Here is a 27727-nt window from a genome sequence, read left to right as displayed (position 1 = left end):
TATATTTATAAATGATTTTCATAATAAGATAATCCTAGTTTCTTGATCTACAAAATGAGGATAATAATAACCCACACTTCAAAATGTTGTTCTGATGATTAGATGCAATGATACATGCATTTAATTTATAACAAGCCTCCGATAAAGAATAACGACACTTGTTGTAGCAGTAGTATTTAATGATGCTCAGTACAAACCAGGCACTGTTCTAAGCTTTTACCTGTGGTGCTCTGAAGAACTAATGTGGTTTAGGTTTATTACTATCCCCATTTCACACATGAGGTACAGAGAAGTTGTATGATTTGTCCAAAGTCACACAGCTAGTAAGTGGTGTTCAAACCCAGGCAGTCTGCCACTATGCTGAGCTTTTTTTCACCATAAGCTGCTGCTTCTGTCTTTTTGCCCCAGTTAATGATAAAGGCAAGACATCTGAATAAAATTTCCCATGCTCACCTGTACTGAGATATTGTATTGAGATATTAAGATCATGTAGATTGTGAGTCCAAACACAAGTCAGAACTGCCTGCAGTGTTATACACAGCTACTGATTGTATGGGAGGTATTTTTTCAAATATGTAGCAAGAATTGGTCATCACAAATATAAGGCACAAAATATCTTCTGTATTTGTGGGGTTTTTTTCTCCTCCATACTCTTCCCCACCCTTATTCTTTATTAGAGCCTTAGCATAGTGGTGGAAGAAGGTGAAATAGAGCAGTAGCAGGATTAAGGACAGTCATAGAAATTGGCAAAGGTTGAAGTTGGACATGTCTCTTAAAGACCATCTGGCCCAACTTCTCATCCACCCCTCATATTGCAGATAAGAAAGAGATGGCCTGGGAAGTGAAAATAGCACTGACTGGAAGTAAGACACCCTCAATTCTCATTTTGATTCTCCCCTAGACTCCTTTTTTTTTTTCCTAGACTCACTCTGTGACCTCAGTTTAGTCCCTTCCTCTCTCTGATTCTCAGTTGTGGATCAAATGAAGAGTTACAGTTACCTTGCCCCTTCCCCTGCTGGAGTGGTGTCAGAAAAACCCAGCTACAACGGACGGTTTAAATAAGATCCAGAGTCCCATAACATCATAATACCCAAAATGTTTGAGTTTCAATTAAAAATCACTTGTCATACCAAGAACCAAGAAAATCTCAACTTGAATGAAAAAAAGATGATCAATAAATGTCAACACCAAAATGACAGACGTTAGAATTATCTGACAAAGATTTTAATGCAGCCATTACAAAAATGTTATGCTGAGCTTTTATGAACACATTTGAAACAACTGAAAAAATAGAAAGTCTCAGCAAAGAAATTGAAAATTTGGAAGAAAAACCAAGTGGAAATTTTAGAACTAAAAAAGTATAATTAGTGAAATAAAAAAAAAAAAAACTCGATGGGTTCACCACCAAAGTAGAAGGGACAGAGGAAAAATTTGATGACCTTGAAGATAGAGCAGCAATTACCCAACACAGAGAAAATAAACCAAATAACGGGAACAGAGCCTTAGGAACCTGTAGGACTATTAAAAAAAAAAAAAAGATCTAACATTTATGTCATCAGAGTCTCAGAAGTAGAGGGCAGAGCTGAAAAGGTACTCAAAAAAATAATGACTAAAAACTTCCCAAATTTGACAAAAGACATAAACCTACAGATTTCAAGAAACTGAGCAAACAAGACAGTGTGGGTACAGGACACATCCCCCTCTCTGACTCACGTTAGCTGGAGCCTTCCAGCTACAATGTTCCTTGAGGAATCCTGAGCTTCCTTACTCTCACAACCATAGTAGAGTTATATTAGATGCAAAACAGACTCTCTGAATCAGATCGAACTCTCAGTTACAATCCTTCATCTTTGTTCCAAACAACCAACTTGCAAAAAACCTTTGGAGAACAGCTTGTTTGGTTCTGACTTCCCTTCCTTCTCTCTGATCCTGTAGTCTCTTCTTGGTTCTAGATCTGGCTCTCTGATATTCACATAACCATTACCTACCTCAGTGGTCTCTCTTTTTTTCCCATGACTCACACAGCTGAATAACCTTGGGTAAAGGGAAAAGAGATGGGAATTACCTTTCTTCTTTCTCTTCGGGTTCTTAGTTCATTCTCTGCTTGCTTAGATCAGTCTCCTAGTAGTTACACTAGGCTGGTCTTAACCAATCATTCCAAATATCCTAACTAGCCTTCTCCCACCTTCCCCCTTGGGATCCCCGCTGCCACCCGTGCTTGCTCTTGCAATAACCCTCACAGTAGCTGCCTTTGCCTAAGCTTGTCTTGGCCATTCTTCAGACAATTGCTATGACCTTGCTTACTAGATGATGTCACTGTTTCTCTATTACAAATGGAAGAAGGTCCGAGCTTCCTGAGAAAACAATGCTTATAATGTAATACCCTAGTCCTTGCAGATGATAAGTGGTATCCTCCAGAGCTTATGCCTTATGAATGGTGAAGGTAGCCAGTATTCATACCAGCTACTTGAGTTGGTGGCATGATTATCAGATTACATGAAAAGAGGGGTTTTTGAGGAAAAAGCAGCCCAGGCTAGAACTCATTCTCAGTGAGTACATCTAGGCCATCTGGTATTCCTTCTGCAGACCTGCTTCTCTGTAGCATGACTGTCATCCAGACGATGACCTTTGACTCGCCGGCTTGAGTCCTAGGAGGCCTTGTGGTGTTTACCCATTATGTAATGTCTGTGCTTCAATAGAAATCTTGCGGAAACAAATGGAGGAAGTTTGCCAGTCCAAATAATGGATAATAAATCCTGCCCCATCTAGATCAAAACTGGTTTTCTGTATCCTTTAGCTTATACACAGATTTTTTGTTCTAGCAAATTCTGAAAAATTCAAAGAACCAAAATATTTCAAATGCTGATTTTTTTGTTAAATGACATGTCCCTTTCTGTAGGCTGGGATTCCGTGGCATTAGCATTCTTCTCCCAGTGCGAGTGAAACCTGATTTACTATCCACCATTCAGAGAAGAGTAGTCCTAATTTAGTATACTTTATAAGTTTTACCATGGTGCTTGTTAGTACAGTTTATGTAAATAATTGTTGTAAATGTTATTTTAAAAAAAATATGTGAAATTTTATTCTTTGATTTTAATTCTGGAATGTTTGCAACTACATATTTTCTTTAAGTAGATGTTCTTCCATTTCATGAGAAGTGTGCTGTTCACAGAGACAGCTAAATTGGATTTTCTGATCAAAGCTAAAAGCAAATATATTTTAGCTCAGCAGTGCCACAGGTCAAGATAATTAACTTTTTAAAATATCCTAGGGTCTTTTCGTTACTTAGACCAAATTGATGTGTCATCATTGCTTTCAGTTACCCCACTAAAAAAATACAGTGCAGAAACATAGGGACTTTCTGGTAGGTTATGTTACTTTGTTGAATATGTTCTTGTAAAAGAAACTTTCATAAACTTTCCTTAATCAATATGAAAATAACTTTTTAAAACTTTTACAATGATATAAAATTAACTGAACTATTTAGTGAGCTGATACATAAGCTCCATTAAAGAATCACAGATTTCTTCCAGAATATTTCTAACTCAATCCCAGAATAATTTTTGAATAAGACAAAACCAGACTCTCATGGTGGCTATTCTATTTACGTGATCAGCTGTGAAAATCTGTTTATAAAACCCAACTGCAGCCTTTAATAATTCATGGAAGTTTAGCCTAAAATTCAACAATGAAGGAAAAAATTTTTGGAGAGGATAATATTAGGATTTAGGGGAAAAAAGGATTTGGTATGGTACTAGTATGCCATCTGTGGTCTAAAATTAAATGGTCCAGCAAAAGTTGTCTTCTTTTTTTTTAAGAGAAATTTTTACATATCTTTTAAAATTATGTCAGTCTGAAAAGTTGTATTATCTTTTTTTTAATTATACAACACCTTGATCTATGTATTTTACTTTGGTGAACTTAGTGTCACGTAAGCAAGATTCTCTAGTTACAGACTCTAGATGTATGGTCATGATAACCAGGGTTCTGGCTTATGGAGAAACACCTTTAGAAACTTTAGAATGAGGGAATTACTTTTTTAGCTCTGCTTTTCAAATTGTTAAAAGTCATGTTAGTCCCCATTTAAGAAAGATGAGAAACAACCTAGACAAAAATTAAGGAACTGCTAAAATATTTCCCCTCGTAAGAAGACCCTGCGCCTGGGTTTCTGTGACTGCGGTAAGGTCAGTGTGATTAAGTTGTGCTTAATCTTTTGAGCACCCTCCTGATTTATGCCTCTCTGAGTGCCTAGCCCTTAATCTGCCTCAGCAGCTCTGTCTCGATGGAGCTCTGCTGCAGTGTGGGATACTCACGTCCTCCAGATCGTCAGATCTCACAGTCTGTCCTCAACCCCAAGGACTGCACAGCCAGGCAGCCCTGCTTGGTACATAGCCCCCTAACTAGTGGCATGCCCCCCACTTTGCCTCCCCACCCCGTGTTCAGCAACATCTTGCTATCCTCAAGACTAGTTAGAAGATGGATGTGCTAGGAGAAGTTATCCTTGGAAGGGCTCTTTCAGTTAGCTCCCACCTCTGTCTCCTGTCAGAGAAGTCCTAATATATATAAGTACCAGAATCTGACAGGAGTTTAAGTATAGTGTTAATGCCTGTCTATGATCTAAAACACTGAGAAAATTCAAAGGCCCTTTCTTTATTCTTTTGCATCAGCTAGGATGGAGTTTGGCTATACCAAAAAAAAAAAAAAAATACCTGTTGCCGTCGCGTCAATTCCAGCTCATTGTGACCCTATAGTTTAGAGTAGAACTGCCCCATAGGTTTTCCAAGGAGTGACTGGTAGATTCAAACTGCTGACCTTTTGATTAGCAGCCGAGCTCTTAACCATTGTGGCACGAGGGCTCCCAGAGTTTTGCTATAGATAACAGCAAACTAAATTACAGTGGCCTAAAATTAAACAGATAGGCATCTGTTTTCCTAATGCACCAAGAAATCAAGGAGTAGGCAATCCAGAGGTAAATAGCAATTCAATAGTACCATCTTGGACTTGGGTTCTTTACACATTTCTATTCTGTTATCCTTCACACATAGACCTTTCTCTTCTTGCTTGTAATCTCATGGTCACAAGATGGCTCCTACAACTCTAGACCTCATGTATGACATTTAGGCAAAAGGAAAAGAAGCAAAGGACTTATTCCTGTTGAGGCTTTGACTTTTTATTTAGAAAGAGAAGTCCTCAATGGGAACTTTTGCTATAGATTAAAAGCCAGAACTGTGTCACACCCTAGCTGTAAAAGATATGACGAAGTCAAGTACTGTGGCTTTCCCATGTCTCTAGTAGAGGAAATCAAGGAAAATGAATTTTTTTTATATTGGCTTTTGGGTAATCACATAGTATCGACCACATCTCTATGCCAAGAGGGTCTTGGATCATCCATGGACTTAATCATAGAACACCCTACTCACCAAACACCTAACTAAGGCAGTTAACTCCAACCCTGCCCACCATAACTAAAACCCACCATAGCCATGTCCCTCCAGAATGTCTTCGGACTTCACAAGTCCTGCCAAGAGAACCTCAGAATGAGGTCTACAGTTTACTTCTTAATTATGGAAGACCTTCTTCAAAGCATGTGTTGATGCACCTGTTCACAGTGGAGCCCACCTCAGTTCCCATGATTAGTATTGTTATATTTTTATGTTAAAAGGAGCTTAAAATAAAACTGTGCTATTTTGCCTTTTTTGTGTGCTTACTAGAGGCTGCTTTTCCCCAGCCCATCCTCCCGTCATGGAGGGGAATATACCAAAACCTTTTTTCTAATCCAGAAAATTTTATAATGAACACTTTTTTTATAGAAATTGGTTTTTCCTTGTAAACAGGGTATACACCCACTTCTCACTTATCAACATGGTTAGGTTCCAAAGACCAGATCGTTATGCGAAAATTGGTATTATGCAAAAGTGGAGGATGACAGCATCAGATCACAGAATATTATGTGGGATGCATATGACCCTCTGGGCTCTGGGGGTAGGGTTGGTGGTACATCAGGTATGCTGTAACTTGTGCTAGCACCTGAAAGTGAGCTATTCCCATGAACATGGAATCATCATGAGAAATGCAACTTCCAAATAACACACAGGAACCCAGAAATAGACTTACAAGGCTTATCTCATTGTACAAAAGCCAAAAGAGGCAAAAGTTTTGCACAACCATACCTCCAGTATGCACCCGCTCATACAATACCTTGTAAAAACAGTAATTCGTGGCACACACCCATTTCTTCCATTTTAAACAGTCATACAGGTCCCTGCCTACCAGCAGCATGTACTGTCAGTGGGCCAGTAGCTTGTCAATAATCTCGAGAAGCGGAAAATGTTGGTGGACACCATATGTTCCATTGGTCATGAATTAATGCCAGCTGTTTGTCATTAATACACAAAATAGTCCAATAGTAGATTTTTTTTACTGTTGTCTTAAATTTGAAATGTCAGATAACGAGATAGTCAATGAGTGAGGAGTAGATATATTTTGGATCTGCAGAATCTTTCAGCCCTTTTAAAGAAAATCAAAGTGACTAGAGGTAGTATCTTGATCAGATTAGACCAGCAGTTTCCATCACATTTTACACATACGGTAGACTTTCTACTTCCAGAATTCACCTATTCTGATTAAACCATGCCCATCCCTTTGCTTCAGTAACCAACAATTCTCTGTTCCTAGCATGATGACAAAACCAAACAAAGGTAAAGGATTCTATGGCGGAATCTTACTAGTGGCACTAGGCCACCTACCACCAAAACAGCTAGGACAACTTGGCTTCCCACCACCAAGCTCTACTTGAGAAAAGCCATTCATGTATCTGTCCAAAACCTATTTTATAATTAGTTGTGGTTTTACCTCCCTGTCCATTGTCCCTCACTGCTCTAGCCAGTGTTCATGTGGCTTGCTTCCTGGGCAGCCTCTCCAGAGGCTCTTGGACTGCTCTTCTTGCCTGTAATTATTCATCCCAGTTATAAACCAGTACCTACCAACTTGGCTTACCAGTGTCACTGTGCTTCATCCTCCTGTTCTGCCTTCCATTGCGATGTCAGCTCTTGGACCACTTCAAAGAAGGCTTTTCCTCCTGACCACCACCACCCCCCAGAAAGAATAAATAAAAACACCAGCCCAGCTACTTCAACCCTCAGGCCCTTCCCATTTATTTCACTTAACAACTCTTAACTGATAACCTTCCATCAGCCAAAGCACTCTCTCAGATAGGCACTAGAGAGAGAGAGATGAATGAAATATAACTGCTACCCTTAAGTTAACTTACAGCATGTTGAGGGAGACAAATGTGAAGAATCTTAATGTATCACCATAAGAGCTATCATAAAAACGGATACATAGAGTATGCTGGATGGGTAAGGGAGCCAAAGATAGATGAATTTAGATTTAAAGATGAGATTTTTCTAGACAGACAAAATGGCAAAGGGCTTTCCAGGTATCAGGATAGGCTGAGTTGAGTCTTCTGTTGTAGATTATGTGTACTGGGAGGATTTAGCGATACCATTTGACATGTGAAGTGGATGCCCTGTTGGTCTTCCAACTTTAGCCCTCTTTTAGGTGTTCAAAACCCTTCAGCTACCCTTCCATAAGTTGAAGTCCTGTAGTGGTATTTGAACATTATGAAAATTTCAGGCACATAAAATATAGAATATTAGATTCCTCAGTGAGTCATTTTGAAATTTACACCTGTATTTAAATTTGTAATGAGGCAAAAGTAAACAATTAACATTCTTCTAAATAATTTTCATTCCTTCATGTTTTTGTTTCCATTGTTTCTGCTATTAAACATTTCCTTTACTGTGAACTCTGAATTCTGCTGGCTTTCCAAGAATGCTATTGACAGGCATTGCCAAGAGAAATGTGTTTTCCCCTTAGGAAATTACACTTCTCTTTGGTATTATTATTTCTGATCACTGTGTTGTGTTATGAGCATTTCTGAGGAATGACAGAGACGGCTTCCTTGAAGCAAAGAATTAACTGGAAAGGAAACTGGTATGATACTTTCTTTAAAAAAAAAAAGTGTACTTAGATGGGAAATTATCAAGAGGAAGAAAAGAGAGTAGTAATAAAGGTAGGGTGAGGTAAATTCCATAAAGAAAAATTTACTTTCAGAAATTTAAGACTCCATGATTTGAATTTTTAATTGAATTATTAAATTATTTGAATTTATTTCAGTTTTTAAGTTTGTTCTAATTCAAGAATGATACACGGAGAAAAGTCCTTAAAACATAAATGAATGCCTCCACAAATTATTAAAAAGCAAATTCCCACATAATTGCCACTCAGCTGAAGAAATAGAACATTGCCTGGTCTCAGAAGCTTCCTTCGTCCCCTGCCAATCTCTGCCTATTCCATCCTCCCAAATGTAACTACCATCTGAAATTCTACAAACATTATTTAATTTTGCCTGTTCTTGAACTTTACACAACCGAAATTATAGTGTATATTCTTTTATACATGGCCTCTTTCACACAACATTGTTTTGTAGTGTTCGTCAATGTTGTTGCATACAGTTTTAGTTCTTTCATTTTCATTGTTGTATATTGGATGAATGTACTACAGTTCTTATCAAACAATATCATTAATGTCACACCTAAGTAAAATTTTGCTAAAGGTAATTCAAAAATGGTTGCAGCAGTACATCGACAGGGTACTGCCAGAAATTCAAGCTGCATTCAGAAGAGGACATGGATAAAGGAGATATATCATTGCTGATGTCAGATGGATCTTGGCTGAAAGCAAAGAATACCAGAAAGATGTTTACCTGTGTTTTACTGACTATGCAAAGGCGTTCAACTGTGTGGATCATAACAAAGTATGAATAACATTGCAAAGAATGGGAATTCCAAAACAATTGTGCTTATGCAAAACCTATACACAGACCAAGAGGCAGTCGTTCGAACTGAACAAGAGCTTAAAATCAGGAAAGATGTGCATTAGTGTTGTATCCTTTCACCATACTTATTCAGTCTGTATGCTGAGCAAATAATCTGAGAAACTAGACTATATGAGGAAGAATGTGGTATCTGGATTGGTGGAAGACTCATTAACGAGCTGCAATACACAGATGACACAATCTTGCTTGCTGAAAGCAAAGAGGACTTGAAGCACTTACTGATGAAGATCAAAGACTACAGCCTTCAGTATGGATTGCACCTCAACATAAAGAAAACAGAAATCCTCACAAGTAGGCCAATAAACAACATGGTAAATAGAGAAAATATTGAAGTTGTTAAGGATTTCATTTTACCTGAATCCATAATCAACGTCCACGAAAGAAGCAGCCAAGAAATCAAATGATGTTATTGCATTGGGCAAATCTGCTGTGAAAGATCTCTGTAAAGTGTTGAAAAGCAGAGATACACTTTGAGGACTAAGGTGCACCTGATTCAAGGCATGATATTTTCAATTGCCTCATATACATGCAAAAGCTGGACAATGAATAAGGAAGACCAAAAAAGAATTGATGTCTTTGAATTGCGGTGGTGGCAAGAATCTTAAATATACCATGGACTGCCAGAAAAGCAAACAAGTCTGCCTTGGAAGAAATACAGCCAGAGCACCCATGAAAGTGAGGATGGCAAGACTTTGTCTCATACTTTGGGCATGTTATCAGGAGGGACCAGTCCCTGGAAAAGAACATCATGCTTGATAAGGTAAAGGGTCAGCGAAAAAGAGGAAGACTCTCGACAAGATGAATTGACACAGTGACTGCAACAATGGGCTCAAACATAGCAACGACTGTGAGGATGGCACAGGACCAGGCATTCTTTCATTCTGTTGTACATGGGGTCACTATGAGTCAGAACCAGTTCATCGGCACTTAATAACAACAACAACATCCATGTTGATGGATGTTTGGGTTGTCTCCAATTTGGGACTGCTCCCAAGAACATTTTTATACATGCCTTTCTGAACTTGTGCACATATTTCTGTTGGTATTTATCTAGGAGAGGAGATGGTGAGTTTTATGGCATGTGTATGTTCAGCTTTAGTAGATAAATGCCAAATGATTTTCCAAAGTGATTGTACCAATTTACACTCTCACAAGCAGTATATGAGTTTATGTTGCTCCATTTACTCGCCAATACTTGGCATTATCTGTTTTTTTTTTAAATGTAGTTGGCCAGTCTACTCGGTGTATAGTGATATCTCATGATGTAAATGTATGTGTGTTTAAAGGTATTTTAGAGATAGTTTGTTCTTAAGCAGATAAAAGAGTTCAGTTCTTTTCAATTTGATAATGTTATTTACCTTATAAAGGTGGAAAAGCATTTGAATAAAAATGTGACCATTTCTTGTGGCAAACAATTTGTGAGTCCATTTGACACTCACAGTGTTGTGAGTTTATGTAAAATAAGTACTTTTTGGAAACCCTGGTTGCGTAGTAGTTAAGTGCTATGGCTGCTAACCAAAAGGTCAGCAGTTTGAATCCCTCAGGCGCTCCTTGGAACCTCTATGGGGCAGTTCTACTCTGTCCTATAGGATCGCTATGAGTCGGAATCAACACGACGGCACTGGGTTTGGGTTTGGGTAAGTACTATTTCTTCTTTGAATATTTGGTAAAATTTACCAGTGAAGCTCTCTTGGCCTAGAATTTTCTTCATGGGAAGGTTTTTAACTACATATTCAATTTCTTTAATAAATATAGGACTAATCAGGCTATATAGTTCTTGGTGAGCTTAAAATTTGTATCTTTTGAGGACTGTCCATTTCCCCTAAATTGTAGAATTTGTTGGCATAAAGTCAACAAAATGCCTGATTATCTTTTTGCTGTCTGTAGACACTACAGGGATATCACCTCCCTCTTTCCTAATACTGGTAATTTATGTCTTCTCATATTTTTTTCCGGATCATTCTTGCTCATCAATTTATTGATCTTATCAAAGAACTAGTTTATGGTTTCATTTATTTCCTCAATTATTTTTCTGTTTTGTGTTTCATTGATTTCTACTCTAAACTTTATTATTTCCTTTACTCTGCTTGGAGCCCTGGTGGCACAGTGGTTAAGAGCTCAGCTGCTAACCAAAAGATTGGCAGTTCCAATCCAAAGCCACTCCTTGGAAACCTCTGTCCTAGAGGGTCACTATGAATTGGAATCTACTCAGCGGCAATGGATTTGGTTTTGGGGTTTTTTTTTATTCTGCTTACTGTGGGGTTAATTTGCTCCTTTTTTTTTTTTCTTTAAATTTTTTTTTTTTATTATTACTTTGTTGAGAATATATACAGCAAAACATGTATCAGTTCACCACTTTCTACATGTACAGTTTGGTGACCTTGATTACATTCCTAGAGTTGTGAACCGTTCTCACCCTCCTTTTCTGAGTTGTTCCTCCCTCATTAACATAAACTCACTGCCCCCTAAGGTTCCCATCCAATCTTCCGAGTTGCTGTTGTCTATTTGATCCCATATAGATGGTTCTTAAAAGAGCATAATGCTCAAGGGAAACCTTCTGTACTAATTAAGCTACACTATTGTTCAGTTTTAAGAAGACTTCAGGGGGTATTTTTCATTCAAGGCTCTCAAAGATAGTCTCAGGGAAATAGTTGCAAGGGTTCATCTACCCTCCATGGGGCCATAAAATCTAGATTCCATGAGAATTTTAAATTCTTTTCTACATATTCTCACTTTTGATCAGGATTCTTCTATGGAATCTTTGATCAAAATGTTAAGCAATGGTAGCCAGGCACCATCCAGTTCTTCTGGTGTCATGGCAAAGAAGGCAATTGTTCATGGAGGCAATTAGCCACACAATCGATATCCTCCTTCTATTCCTGACTCTCCTTCTTCCTGTGTTGTTCCAGGTGGATAGAAAATAATTGTTGTGCTTTGGAAGGGTGTTTGCAAGCTTTTAAGACCCCAGACACTACGCAGTGAGGTAGGAGGTAGAACAGAACCACTAAACACATTATTAGGCCAGTGAACTGGGATGTCCCGTGAAACCATGATCCAAAACCTCCAATCCAAGGAACCATATCCCTTCAGGTGTTTGGTTGTACATAAGCAGCCTCAGCAGCTACCCTTTTTTTTTTTTTTTTTTTGTAATAGTTGTAAATATATCTATCTAGTTAGATATACTTACCTATTTAATATATCTAGTTTCTTAAGTGAAAACTGAGGTCTTTGATTTGAGACCTTTTCTCTTTTTTTTTATTGCTATAATTTTTCTCCAAATATTGCCTTTCAGCATCCACAGATCTTGATAAGTTGTGTTTTCATTCAGTTGGAAATAATTTCTTATTTCCTTTTAGATTACTTCTTTGACCCAGGGGTTATTTTGAAGCATGTTATTTAGTTTTCACATACTTGGGGGTTTTCCAGTTGTCTTTCTGTTATTGATTTCTAATGTAATTCTATTATAGCCAGAGAATATATTTTGTATGGTGTGAATCCTCTTGAATTGACTGAGACTTCTTTTATGGATATGGCTTATCTTGGTAATATTCTGTGGGCACTTGAAAAGAGTATGTATTCTGTACTTCCTGGGTAGATTGTTCCATAATGTTAATTAGGTCTAATTGGTTGATAATATTGTTCAAGTCTCCTGTATACTTACTGATTTTCTTTCTACTTTTGCTGTGTCAATCATTGAAGAGAGTCGAGATCTCCAGCATAATTGTAAGTGTCTGTATTTTTCCTTATAGTTCTGTTAGTTCTTCATATATTTTCAAGGTCTGTTATTAGGTGGAATCCCTGGTGGTGTAGTGGTTAAGAATTAGGCTGCTAACCAAAAGTTTGGCAGTTCCAATCCACCAGGTGCTCCTTGGAAACCTGGGCATTTCTACTCTATTTTATAGGGTCGCTGTGAGTCTGGATCTATTAACAGCAATGAGTTTGTTTGTTTTGGTTATTCTATATGTAGACATTTAGGATTTTTATGTCCTCCTGATGACTTGACCCCTTTATTACTAAGAAATCACCTCCTTGTCTCTAGTTAGTATCCTTTGCATTGAAATCCATTTTGTCTGATAATAATATAGTCACTCTACCTTTCTTTTGACTAATGTTAGCATAGTGTTTCTTCTTCCATCCTTTTACTTTTAACCTACTTATGTTTTTCTATTTAAAGTGCATTTCTTGTAGGCAGAAAATAGATGGATCTTGTTTTTTATCCACACTACATTTTGATTTGGGTGTTCAGATTTGTACTGGATTGAATACTGTCCCCCAAAGTTCATGCCCACTGGGAGCCTCAGAACATGACCTTGTTTGGAAATAGGGTCTTTACAGATGCAATTAGTTAAGATGAGGTCATACTGGGTTATGATGGGCCAAAGTCCAAGTACAGTTGTCCCTACAAGAAGGCCACGTGAAGACACAGAGGAGGCACACAAGGAGAATGCCGCGTGACAACAAAGGCAGGAATTGGAGTGATGCGTCTACAAGCAAAGAAAAGCCAAGAATTGCTGGCAGTTTTTCTGGGTACCAGAAGCTACCAGAAGATGGAAGGAATACATAGAGTCATTATATCAAAAAGAATTGATCAGTGTTCAACCATTTCAAAAGGTAGCATATGATCAGGAACCGATGGTACGGAGGGAAGAAGTCCAAGATGCTCTGAAGGCATTGTCGAAAAACAAGGCTCCAAGAATTGACAGAATATCAATTGAAGTGTTTCAACAAATGGATGCAGCGCTGGGAGCACTCGCTTGTCTATGCCAAGAAATTTGGAAGACAGCTACCTGGCCAACCAACTGGAAAAAAAAAAATTTTTTTTTTTTTTTAGATCCGTATTTATGCCTGTTCCCAAGAAAGGTGATCCAACCACATGCGGAAATTATAGAACAATATCATTCATTAATACCACACACAAGTAAAATTCTGCTGAAGATCATTCAAAAGTGGCTGCAGCAGTATATCCACAGGGAACTGCCAGAAATTCAAGCTGGATTCAGAAGAGGATGTGGAGCCAGGAATATCATTGCTGATGTCAGATGGATCCTGGCTGAAAGCAGAGAATACCGGAAGGATGTTTACCTGTGTTTTATTGACTATGCAAAGGCATTCGACTGTGTGGATCACAACAAATTATGGATAACATTGCGAAGAATGGGAATTCCAGAGCACTTAATTGTGCTCATGAGCAACCTGTACATAGATCAAGAGGCAGTCATTCAGACAGAACAAGGGGATATTGTGTGGTTTAAAGTCAAGAAAAGCGTGTGTCAGGGTTGTATCCTTTCACCATACCTATTTAGTCTGTATGCTAAGCAAATAATCCAAGAAGCTGGACTACAAGAAGAACAGAGCTTCAGGATTGAAGGAAGACTCATTAACAACCTGCATTATGCAAATGATACAACCTTGCTTGCTGAAAGTGAAGAGGACTTGAAGCACTTACTAATGAAGATCAAAGACCACAGCCTTCAGTATGGATTACACCTGAACATAAAAAAAATCCTCACAGCTTGGCCAATAAGCAACATCATGGTAAATGGAGAGAAGATTGAAGTTGTTAAGGATTTCATTTTACATGGATCCACAATCAACACCCATGGAAGCAGCAGTCAAGAAATCAAAGGACACATTGCGCTGGGCAAGTCTGCTGTGAAAGACTTCTTTAAAGTGTTAAAAAGCAAAGATGTCACCTTGAAGACTAAGGTGCACATGACCCAAGCCGTGGTATTTTCAGTTATATGCACATGAAAGCTAGACGATGAATAAGGAAGACTGAAGAAGAATTGACTCCTTTGAATTGTGGTGTTGGTGAAGAATATTGACTATACCATGGACTGCCAAAAGAATGAATAAATCTGTCTTGGAAGGAGTACAACCAGAATGCTTCTTAGAAGCAAGGATGATGAGACTATGTCTTACATATTTTGGACATGTTATCAGGAGGGATCAGTCCCTGGAGAAGGACATCATGCTTGGTAAAGTATAGGGTCAGCGAAGAAGAGGAAGACCCTCAATGAGATGGATTGACACAGTGGCTGCACCAATGGGCTCAAGCATAACAATGATTGTGAGCATGGTGCAGGACCGGGCAGTGTTTCGTTCTGTAGTACATAGGGTCGCCATGAGTCGGAACCAACTTGATGGAACCTAACAACAACACCACCACCAGAAGCTGAGAGAGAGGCATGAACCAGATTCCTTTCAGACACTCCACAAGGAACCAACCTTCTTCCATCATGATACATAATTTCTATTTGTCTCCTCTGTCTTTGTTCCTTTTTTGCTCTTTTTCTGTCCTATTTCTATGTGGCTTATTAGACATAATTATTTGTTTTGTCTTTTTAATTGTTGCTTTAGGGTTTATAATATATACCATTAACTTTCACAGTCTATCTTCAAATGATACTATCTACCACTTGACATATACTGTAAGAACCTTAGAGCAGTATACTGCCTTTTGTCCCTCTCAGCACTTGTGATACTGTTGTCATTAAATTTACCTCTGTTTTTTTATTCAACAATTATCTTTTAAAGATATGTAAATAATAGGAGAAAATGTATTTTAAATTTAACCACATATTTGCCATTTCTGATGCTCTTTATTCCTTTATGCAGATCAAATTTCCAGCTGGAATTATTATCTTTCTGCTTGAAGGATTTCTCTTATCATTTCTTGTAGTACAGTTCTACTGGTGATTAATTCCCTCAGTCTTTATATTTAGTCTAAAAACGCCTTTATTTTACCTTCATTTTTGAAAGCTATTTCCGCTGGCTATAGGATTCTAGGTAGACAGTAAAATTTTTATTACTTTTAAAGATGTTGTTTTCTGATTTACATTGTCTCCAAGAATAAATCTGCTGTCATTTTTAATCTTGACTCCTCTGTATACATCTTTCCTTTTCCTCTGGTTACTTTTAAGATTTTCTCTTTACCACTAGTTTTAAGCAATTTGATTATGATGTACTTTGGCATAGTTTTCTTCAGGTTTCTTGTGCTTTGGGGTTCTTTGAGCTCCTTGGATTTATGAGTTTATAGTTACGGAAAATTGGAGAGTTTTTCACTGTTATTTCTTCAAATATACAAGTATAGCCTTTTGTGACTACCTTCTTTCACTTAGCATAATTCTCTCAGGGTTTATCCCTGTTGTAGCACGTATCAATACTTCATTCCCTTTTATTACCAAATAATATTTCATTGTGTGGCTATTCCACATTTTGTTCATGCCCCCTTGACTATGAGATTTTCTACTGTGGTTGGTAGAAGTAGTAGCTATTTTCAGTCTGGGGATTATTCTCCTAATCCTTTCAGATGGCCCCTTCCCTAGCCTCTGGTAGTTTCCTCACAAGATTGTGCTGAGGATCACTAGAAAAGCCTCCAACAGGAAAAAAGTACAGAATCAAATAAATGACCCTAGAGTAAATGGAGATAATCTGAGAAACAGAAAAATTTAAAAAGCTACATATTTTCCCCCAAGATCAGAGAAAATATGTTGGTGAAATCAGTAGGATGTTTTGAGGGAGGAATAATTAGAGACCAAGACAGACTCCATGCAAATTAAAAATAAAATTGTCAAAATTAAAAGTTTAGAAGGTAAAGTTGAGATTAAGAACCAAAAAGCAGAACAACCACAAAAGGAGATAGAAATTAAAATAGAAATGATAAGAGCCAGTGTCTAAGCCATCTAGTTCTGCTATAGCAGAAATACCAGAAGAGGATGGCTTTAACAAAGAGAAATTTATTCTCTCACAGTCCAGTAGGCTACAAATCCAAATTCAGGGTGCCAGCTCCAGGGGAAAGCTTTCTGTCTCTGTCAGCTCTGGAGGAAGGTCTTTGTCATCAGTCTTCCCTTGATCTGGAAGCATCTCAGCTCAGGAACCTTAGGTCCAAAGGTGGTGCTCTGCTCCTGGCATTGCTTTCTTGGTAGTATGAGGTCCCTATGTCTTTCTGCTGGCTTCTCTGTTGTATATCCCAAAAGAGATTGGCTTAACACACTATGTAATCTTGTAGACCTCATCAGTGTTACTGCTGCTAATCCATTTTATTACATCATAGTAATAGGATTTACAACACATAAGGAAATCACATCAGATGATAAAATGGAAGACAATCATACAGTACTGGGAATCATGACCTAGCCAAGTTGACAGATATTTTGGGGGGACACAGTTCAATCGATGACAGCCAGTAAGTGAGAACAGTGAAAACCAAGAGGAAGATATTGTCAACAATATAAGAAAATTTCCTAGAACTGAACAACACAGTGAATTGAAAAATACCCACATCAAGGCATATCATCATGTGGTATCAGAATCATTAGTAATATAGACAAAACCTTAAAAGGTTCCAGAATTTAAATTAAAAAAAAAAAAAAGCCTTCAAAGGAGTAAGAATCAAACTGTATCAAACTTCTCATCAACCATCAACAACAGTAGACTCTTAAAGATAGTGGAGCAGTGTCTTCCAAGTTTTGAGGAAAAAATATTTTCAGCTTACGATTCTTTAGCCAAGTATCAGCCAAGTATAAAGTAGAAAAATGACTTTTGCAGATATGCAAAGACTACAGAAATTTTTCCTCTAGTATACTTTTCCATACAAAGTCACCTAAAGATAAATCCCTCCAAAAACAACAGGAAATCATGAATAAGAACATAGATAGGCCCTCGTTCCCTAGCTGTTCTCCTACCTCATCTCCTACCCCTTCCCCACCCACTTAGTCCTTGGCAGCCACTTGCTGTCGTTGCTGTTCCTCATAGACAGCGAGCCACCTCCCACCCTGTTCTGTCTGGAGTTTGTTCCCCCGATAGCTGCGTGGCACACGTCCTCACCTCACTCAGGCCTTTGTTCAAACGTTATCAGAGCGGCCTTTCTCATGCACTTCACATAAAATAGGCAACTGCCATCTTTGCACTGTCTGCCTCCTTACCTTGTTTTATTTTTCCCATAGTGCTTGTCACCATGTGACTATTACATATATGTTTGTCTGTTTCCCCCTTTCCCCGTCCCACATTAAAATACAAGCTTCATAATAGTAGGCAGTTCTTTTTTTTTTTTCTGTGTTCATTGCTCTATTTCCAGTGCCTAGAATAATGTCTGGCACATCACTGGTGTTCCGTAATCTTTGAATGAATTAGTTAATTAACTTTGATTCAAGGAAACTGTAGGGACAACCCAAGAAGGTAGTGAAAGGGAATCCCAGAATGACAGCTGTGTAGTAGGCCTAGAGGCCAGCAGTCCAGATTAGAACAGAAGGCCTGGGGGTCCTGGAATGGACATCTCCAAGGGGAGAGAGTTTCAAAAAAAAAATAGTGTGGCTATAACAAAGAGACTATCAGAGGAGGAAGAAAGTTATATACACTGCTGGGAGCTGGGGGCTGGGAGGTTGGGTAATTATAAGAATGGAAATATGGCACCATACACAACTTGGCTCAACAGTAGCAGTGTTCAGATGGGCAAAATAACACCATTTACAGAGTTTTAAATGGTTAGACTCAACCCATACAGGGATAACTAGCGGAAGAACAGTTAAGAGAGGTTTCTTCTAGGGGTGAGAAACAGTGTAACAGGGGACTATTGTTTTTCATTATAAGCCTTTCTGTATCATTTGATATGTAAATTATATACAGTGTATGTATTTGATAAAACTTTAAACAAGGAAAGGAGAGGCAAAATATAAAAAATAATGATCTAGAACTAAAATTCCAGATGTCCCTATGTGGCACAAATGGTTAAGTGCTACTAACCAAAAGGTTGGCGGTTCAAACCCACCCAAAGGCACCTTGGAAAAAAGCCCTGTTGATCTGCTTCTGCAAGGTCATAGCTTTGAAAACCCTGTGGAACAGCTCTGCTCCGACACACGTAGGGTTGCCGTGGGTCGGAATCAACTCAACAGCAACTAATAACAAAATTCAAGATAAATTAGGGAAAAGGGAAGACAAGAAGAGAAAGTGCAGATTTGCTGAGGGCCTGCCTTGTTTGGATGGAGACGTTATAGACACCAATTAATATCAGACAGCAACAGATAAATAGAAGCTTTCACATGGGTTTAGGCGAGGCTATTTTTTTTTTTATTAACTACTAGGTAAATCAAAACGCAATTTATGCTTTGAAACTCTTAACAAAAGGAAATTAAAAAACAAAAGCAAGTGAGGTATGGAAACTCTTCGTGTTAAAAGGGGTGGGAAGAAGGTCACAAATAACAAGAAAGCATAGCATACACAGCAAGATGGTCCAATATCTTTCATCTCAGTATGTGTGAATATATATGTTGACTCCCCTTATTTAAAGACAGAGGCTTTCAAATGGCATTTTTCAAGAAGCCACTTTTATATTCTGATTGCAAGAGACATACTTAAAACAAAATGACAAACAATGGAAAAATAAGGGGAAAGACAGATATATCAGGCAAATACTGACAAAAAAGAAAGCAAAGTAGCGATAATTACACTAGTCAGAATGGAATTTAAGGCAAAGTACTAAAGGAAAATTTTCTTGCCAGTAGAAGAAAGCGACGTAAGTTTGTGTTATCTCTGGCTTTCTTTTTCTTTCCAGGTACTTGCTATCTTGCAAGTGAGAGTCACTTTGCTCATTTTGCATTCAGCATAATGGGACTAACCCTCATTGAAAAATCTTAGAGATCTTTCAACATGCTTTAAAATAAACATTATTTAGTTGTTTCCTTTTTTTAAAAGTGTGAACATAGCTTCCTTTTAGTAACTGTTCACGCAGTTTCCCTGGTGTACATGATTTATCTGAAACAATTTATTCTTCTAATCCGTAAATCGTTATAACAACAGATACTTATCAGGTACAATTATACATACATGTTATCTCCTGTATTTTCTGACAATATGTTGTCATACTGCTAAACTATCCTGCTAAGAAAGCCAAATAAGGCTGAAAGTTTTTTTTCGTAGGACACACTCTGGTTTCCAGAGGCTAAGCATGTTGCCTGACTTGCATGCCTCTCTTTGCCTCACAGATATTGTACATCAGATATCACTTGCCTCAAGAAATGGAGGAATATGAATTCATTAAAAATAATCTGACATTTGTATTTGTATATTCTAACTGTTTGGTTCTTTATTTATTAAATGTAGCAAATGCTGCCTACCTTGGGAGCCAAGAAATGGTGCAAATTGTGGAGAGAGACAATGAAACCATAAGGAAACATTTATCTAAGGTAATCGCTTTATTGCTATGAGGGAGTAAGAAAGCAAGGAGATGGGCAGAAGTATTTACTGAGAATCAAAGACTAGAATTGTTAGAATATGTAAGACCTCAAGGGTTTGGAGATTCAGATAGAGCTCTACATCTAGTTAAAATTAATATAATCCTTGAAAGTTGCATGGAGAGTAAAACTCATTATGGTTATTTAATTTTACCACCTATTCTTACTGAATTTATTTTCAGAATCAATACTTTTCTGTTTTATCAATGCATTTCAAATTCTTTAGGACCTTGAACTAAGAAGATTCTCAATAATATGAATAGGATAAATGAATGAGTTACATTAAAATATAAATAAAACATTGGAAAAGAACCAATATTACATATGACCAGATGACTAGTGAGCCTGTCTGTCTTATTCTCTAACCCATTAGAGTAGGAATGTCTAGCTCTTACATCAAGACCAATTGTCTATACAAGCAGGTGCAGAAAGGCAAAGATTGAAATGTTCAGCATTTGTGAGTTCCTGCTGTAAATGCTAGAATCTTGCACAAACTCATTGGGAAGCACCGGTCTCTGAAACTTGAAGAGAACCATGGTTCGGAGTATGTCTGAGCACCCTAGAATTTGAGCAGCTTTGGTACTTCTGTGGCATCATTTATCTGTCTGTCCATCCTGAACAGAATAGAACCCACTAACCCACTGCCGTCCAGTCGATTCCGACTCATAGCGACCCTATAGGACAGAATAAAACTGCCGCATAGAGTTTCCAAGGAGCACCTGGCAGATTTGAACTGCCAACCTCTTGGTTAACAGCTGTGGCACTTAACCACTACGCCACCAGGGTTTCCAGAGTAGAGGTGTGCTAATCCAGTATGCAACGTGTGGTTGTCTGTGGCTAGTCTGAATTGAGATGTGCCGCAAGTGTAAAATGCACATTTGTTCTCGAAAATTTGCTATAAAAAATGTTAAGTACTTTATTAATATTTTTATATTGATTACATGTAGAAATGATAATATTTTAAATAAAGGAGTCCCTGGGTAGTGCAGATGGTTAACATGCTCAGCTGCTAACCAAAAGTTTGGATGTTCAAGTCCACCCAGAGATGCCTTGGAAGAAAGGTTTGGTGATCTACTTTCAAAAAATCAGCCATTGAAACCCTTTAGAACACAGTTCTGCTCTGACAAACATGGGGTTGCCATGAGTAGGAATCAACTTGATGGCAACTGATGGTTTTTTAATATATTTATAATATAAATAAAATATATTAAAAAAAAAAGTAAATTCATCCATTTCTTTATACTTTTTAAAAATATAGTTACCAGAAATTTTAAAACTCCGTCTGTGGCACACATCATATTTCCTTTGGAAACAGCCGTAGCCTAGAGCTTTGTATTTTTTTTTTTTTTTTTATGATGTCTGCTGGGTACAATGAAATGATCCCTACTGAGTGTGGCCAACTCTTACAGGACCAGGCACCCACAATCTGCAAATGAAATCCTAGATACCCTACTGGGTTTAGGATTCCTTCAGGAACTTTATAAACTTAAACCTGCCTATAATGTTAATTCATATTTCTATAATCTCCCAGTAAAATTGTCTTAAAACAAGAAATGTGTATGTCCTTAAAATTTTTTTTGTTGTTGTTCAGAATATTGATCCTGTAGTAGCTTCGCCCATTAAGGACTTTTTAAAATGCTAATTTGCATCTTAGGCCATTGTGTTCATTGTATTTCTAAATGACAGTTGGTCAGAGATTGTAATTTTGAAGCCAAAAGGAAGTCCTTACTAAGTGGGACCCCAGGAGGGACCTGCCCTTCGGGGACATGAAAATACAAGAAAAACAGTATTTTATTTTTCAGTTAAATTATAGTGACTCTTATAAGTGTATCAAAAATGCATTTTAAGTTCTTAAGCTGGGAAGTTTATGAAAACTCAACCCCCAGTTAATAATAAGACTGACAGATACTCACTTCCAAAATTCACACTTGCTGAATGTCTAGACCCATCTTGTGTCAAAGCCGGTCTTACCACCTGTAGGAGCCAACTGCTGTAAAATACTCATCATTTCTGGATTCTGTGTGTATGTTGTGCTCAGAAGGAGGTCAAAGAAAGGTGCTAACTTATTCCAGTCCTAAGTTAAATCCATATGCAAGTGTAATCATTCCCAGATAGGGGTCTGTTTTGCTAACTATGTCAGGGCTGTAAGGTTTACTGTGATTTTTGTGGGAGAAATATGAGTGTATTATGGTAGGTGGCAGACGTTTCAAGGTTAGTGTTAACGTACATTCAGAGGAATAAACGTTTTCAACTATGGGGAATAGCTTTGTTTTATTTTTAAGACAGCATTAAATGTACTTGTGAAATTTCGGGAAGCAAGGCATTGTTTAATTTAATGATGCAAAGCTGCCTTGCCAAAATAGGTCAGTGCGGTTAATTGATTATCCCTTCTATCAGCTAAATTTGAGCTCTCCTCTAGAATAATACAAATCCAATTCCTAAATGAAACTAGAGAGACAGGAAGTTTATTGCAACTTTTTTTCTGTAGTGAAAAAGAGGAAGCATGCTGTAATTTAATATTGGTAAAATTTGAATCAACATAGTGTGTCCCAGTTGGCTCAGGAAAACAAGGAAACTTCAAAGAGTGAATAGTTGCAGAAGAATAGTTGGCCATTACCTCCTACCTTCCAACACCATGATAATTAGTCAGACTTGAAGACTAGTTCCCAAAACTAGAAATGTCCCTATTTTATATATTCTAGTCAAGGATACTCTGCCCATTTCAGCCCAAACACAGGCATTCAGAGACTTCATACCTACCTAGCCGAACTATCCAATGTGAAGAGATTTTGAGCCACAAATATTGGTGTAAAAATCATTCAATATACCTGAATTATTCAATTTAAAACATGTGCACCAATACAGGAGAGATCAGCACAACTGGACTAAACCAAAAGCAAAGAAGTTTCCTGAATAAACTGAATGCTTTAAAGGCCAGTGTAGCAGGGGTAGGGGTTTGGGGACCATGGTATCAGGGGATAACTAGGTCAATTGGCATAATAAAATCTAGTAGGAAAACATTCTGCATCCCACTTTGGAGAGCGGTATCTGGGGTCTTAAACACTAGCAAGCGGCAATCTAAGATGCATCAACTGGTCTCAACCCACCTGGAACAAAGGAGAATGAAGAACACCAAAGACACAAGGTAATTATGAGCCCATGAGACAGAAAGGGTTACATAAACCAGAGACTACATCAGTCTGAGACCAGAACTAGATGGTGCCTGGCCACAACCGATGACTACCCTGATAGGGAACACAACAGAGAACCCCTGAGGGAGCAGGAGAGGAGTGGGATGCAGACCTCAAATTCTCATAAAAAGACCAGACTTAATGGTCTGACTGAGACTAGAAGGACCCCCAGAGGTCATGGTCCCCAGACCTTCTCTTAGCACAGGACAGGAACCATTCCCAAAGCCAACTTTCAGACAGAGATTGGACTGGACTATGGAATAGAAAATGATACTGGTGAGGAGTGATCTTCTTGGATCAAGGAGACACATGAGACTATGTCGGCAGCTCCTGTCTGGAGAGGAGATGAGAGGGCAGAGGGGGTCAGAAGCTGGCCGAATGGACACAAAAATAGAGAGTTGAGAGAAGGAGTATGCTGTCTCATTAGGGGGACAGCAACTAGGAGTATACAGCAAGGTGTATGTAAATTTTTGTATGAGAGACTGACTTGATTTGTAAACTTTCACTTAAAGCACAATAGAAAAACAAACAAACATGTGCACCATCTAGTTAGGAATCCACAAGGAGTTAATGTAAAAATAGCTTCTCTGCTGTATCCTGAAGGAGCCCTGGTAGCACAACAGTTAAGCACTCGGCTGCTAACCAAAAGGTTGGCAGTTCCAACCCATCCAGCGTCTCCGCAGGAGAAAGACCTGGCAACCTGCTCCCGTAAAAGTTACAGCCTAGAAAACCCTGTGAAGGAACTCGACCTGTCTTACGGGTCGCTGTGAGTCAAAATCAACTCGACAGCACTGTGCCTTGCAGATGACCTTCTGATTGTTTTTCTTCTTCTGGAAAACTATCATTTCATAAACAGCAGCTTTGGTTCTAAATTGAAATTTTCTATCACTGGATTTCTTTTATCCACATGAAGAGAGCTTTTTATCTTCTTGAGGAAACTGTGTCTTTTTAACTCTATGGGAAATCTAGTGGGCTGATAATCTACCCCCGAAGTCTAGAGACTTTATACACAGTATTGCACAGTTGTGTATATTTGCCATGCTTCAACACTGGATAAAGTTATTTCCCTTTCCTGGGGCAAATATGTCAGACTAATAGATGTTTCCAAAGAGTATAGCATGGTTTATGGCACCATGGGTTGTGTTATTTCTTCACCTGACGAAACCTGCTTGGCTCCAGTGTCATCTCCAGGAGGCCTTTACCTTCCTCAGCTCCTGGTTCTGGTTCCTCAGCTCCAGGTTTTGGTTCCTCAGCTCCTGGTTCTGGTTGAGTGTCCTTCCCTGGACTCCCGTGCTCCTTGTGTAGACTAATGATACTGCAGTTAACACACAGCATTTAAAGGATCAGCCTCACTGTCTCCCACCTTGAGGGAAAGAGCTGTGTTTTTCTCATCTCCACATCCCCTAGAGTCTAGCACAGTGCATACTACATGGTAAGTAATCCATAAATGTATGTTAGATGGGTGGACAGAGAGACAGATGGATGAACAAACCATTAGAGTATAGATTCCAAACCTTTGTAGTACCGGAGAGTTTGGCTTTCTCATAAAATGTGTGGACTTTTCTCAGATTAATATTTTTGAGTGCAGGGTTGTAAAAGAACCAATTATATTCAAAATACAGTTATCAAAATATTTTAAAAATAAATTTATAATACGGTAATAAGGGCATCTTATTTACATATTAAATAATAGGATGTACTATCAGTAACTACTGTAAATTCATAGTGATGAGCATTAATAATTTTTGTTATCTCCAACAAGTTTACTGTGATTTGAAAATATCTACAGTAATTCCCCTTAATCCACAGTTTTGCTTTCCACGGTTTCAGTTACCCACCATCAGCCACGGTCCGAAAATGTTAAATGAGTACTGGGTGATGAAATCGCACACCGTCCTGCTCCACCGTTCACATAATTTTATTTCAGTATACTGTTATAATTGTTCTATTTTATTATTGTTGTTGTTCATCTCTTGCTGTGCCTAATTTATAAATTAAGCTTTATCATAGGTATGTATGTATAGGCCAAAACATAGTATATATAGGGTTTCAGGCATCCATGGGGGTCTTGGAACATATTCCCCACGTATAAGGGGGACTACTTTATAATCATAGATGACGAAGTATAGGGATTACTGATAATACTATGGTTTGTTGCCTGTATTCATAATTGAAGGAAACACTATAGTTAGAGATTAGCAAAAATAAAGATATAATTTTTTCCTCACCCAAATTTACATTCTCCCGCTTCTATCCATGGACCTGCATGAATTTATTGGCCCCAGGTGAAGAAGCCTTGCATTGGAGAAACTAGAAGAGGTCAGGCAGCATGATGTTATGGCTTGGGCACTCTCTTGAGATCGAGAAACCACGGTATGGTACACTGTGGTATGCCACACTAAAGAGACTAGGCAGGTTTGAGTTGTTGGGGAGACTTTTAACCATCATATGACATGGCCACTGACCAGTCAGAAGATATTCCAGCTGATATGAGCAACTCCTTTTTATCAATAGCCCTAGGAATGTGGTCAGATTAACAAATGAGAGGGGATTATTTAGAGAGAAATGTGTGGAGGAATATTGGAAAAGAATGAAATTTGAGGCAACTAGACTAGAAGATTTTTACAATAATCAAGGCAGGGGGATTGGAGATGAAGAGGGGAAGAATCTGGAGATATTTAGGAGGCCAAATCAAAGGCACTTAGTACTAATAGGATATGAGATAATGAGAGATGGAGGTTTCTGAGATTATTTCTCTGTATCTGGATCTGGTAATAAGATAGGGAATAAGAAAGAGAAGCAGCAGCAAGTTGCGAGTGATGGTTGAGAATAATTCATTTTGGTACTTGCGTTTGCAATGCCTGTGGGTCTTCCAAGGGGAAACATGACGGTAGGTAGCTGGATGTGTGGGTATGAAGCACAGAAGAGTAGCCTGGGCTGAATTTTTATTTGGGAGTCATGAGGATATAGTTGAAGCCATGAGTACGGATAATATTAACCTAAGGGAGTATGTGGAATAAGGAGAGAAAACATCTAAAGATTGATCCTTGGGGAGCAAAGCTTAAGGGTTAGGAGGAAGGATGGAATAAACCAAGGGAAGAGAATCAGCTGTACATTTTCACCACCCGAATCCCAGTATTCATCCAGGAGCCTCTGGGGTATGCTCTGCTTTATGAGGCACCTGGCGTGTTTGAGGCAAATAGGAGGTCAGTATTCCCTTGTTCTGTCATTGTTCTAAACTATAAGGGGATGCATGTCTCATTCATAGAAAAGTAAATTAGCGTTTGGTTTATAAACTTGAAGTTTCCATTTAAAACTCACTTAGGAGGGAAATTCTAAACTGCCGTGACCATCTTTGGCGCAGGCTTATGGAAACAGCTGGTGTGTGCTACTGCCAGACTGAATCTGAACATCACCATCAGTCCATAGGAGTCTGAAATTGTTCCCAGAGGGAACACACGGGCGCAGCTTTCTGATGAAGGTAGCCATGGGTGGAGGGGCTGCCTGTAAGACGGTGCTGCCCCTGCCCCCAGAGGTCAGGCCAGGGCTACAGTGTGGTTTGGGAAAGGAGCAAAATATCCTCAAGAATAGGAACCCTCTTCTGTCTCCCCATCTTCCTCAGCCTACCTTAGCCCAGAGGTGCATGTTGCCTTTGGGAACAAACCTGTGCAGTTTTTGCAGATTTGAGCATGCAAATCCTTCTGACATGCACACGTCCTTCTTGGTGGAGCATAGCAAGTGCTGCCCAGACCAGCCAACCAGGGCTGCCTTTCTGCCAAGCCTCGGTCTGAAACTGATTGTGTTAGTTCTGGCTGTTTAATTTGAAGCCTGTTTAGAATGTCATAATCATCCTGGAAATAGATAGGTTTGTTTTCATCTCAATCATTGTGACCTTGAAAGCTTCATCTTGGCAATGGTGCTAATATACCCTGGAGTTGTCTAGTAGAGCATGATGGAAAGGAGGTAGTGTGCTGGAGTGCAGACTCTTCAGAGTCACAGACCTAGTTCAAACCCCAGCCCCACCCCTTGAAGAGTTATGTGACTTTGGTTAAGTTACTTGACTTCACTGTGCGTCCTTTTTCATCAGTAAAATGGTTTAAAGATACTATCTCTTCGGATACAGTTGTTGCAAAAAATGATGCCATAATTCATTTCAAGACCTTGCAGCATTATGGTATGTACTATGCCTAGTATGTAGTGAGCACTCAGTAAGTGTTGGTTATTACCATTTTGAAGTTAGTTGTATCCTAGATATGTCTCTGAGTACTTTAAAAAGACTATTTGCCTAACTTTTCCTCCCCACCCACACCCTTTCCCAGCGAATTTCATTCTGTAATAAAAGATTTTGGTGATACTAAGGTGTGTGGCCAAGAGACTCTGGAATGCCCCTATCCATCCTAGATCGT

The 27727-nt window shown here is 38.5% G+C and overlaps 1 protein-coding gene across 4 annotated transcripts in view; it reads left to right on the top strand.

Annotated features, from left to right (window-relative positions):
- Positions 1–27727, top strand: part of LDAH (lipid droplet associated hydrolase) — a 141146-nt gene that overhangs the window by 100874 nt on the left and 12545 nt on the right. For 3 of the 4 annotated variants that reach the window (XM_064295074.1, XM_064295072.1, XM_064295075.1), the window contains one exon: positions 20000–20082. In XM_064295074.1, coding sequence (XP_064151144.1) covers positions 20000–20082 — 83 coding nt within the window. Of the gene's footprint in view, positions 1–8178; positions 11141–19999; positions 20083–27727 lie in introns of those variants that run through there. The other variant, XM_064295073.1, reaches the window with a different exon arrangement.

The sequence above is a fragment of the Loxodonta africana genome, chromosome 12 (assembly GCF_030014295.1).
Source record: "Loxodonta africana isolate mLoxAfr1 chromosome 12, mLoxAfr1.hap2, whole genome shotgun sequence".
NCBI lineage: Eukaryota > Metazoa > Chordata > Mammalia > Proboscidea > Elephantidae > Loxodonta > Loxodonta africana.
The sequence above is the reverse complement of the archived record's forward strand: the minus strand, read 5'-3'. Positions and strand labels throughout refer to the sequence as shown.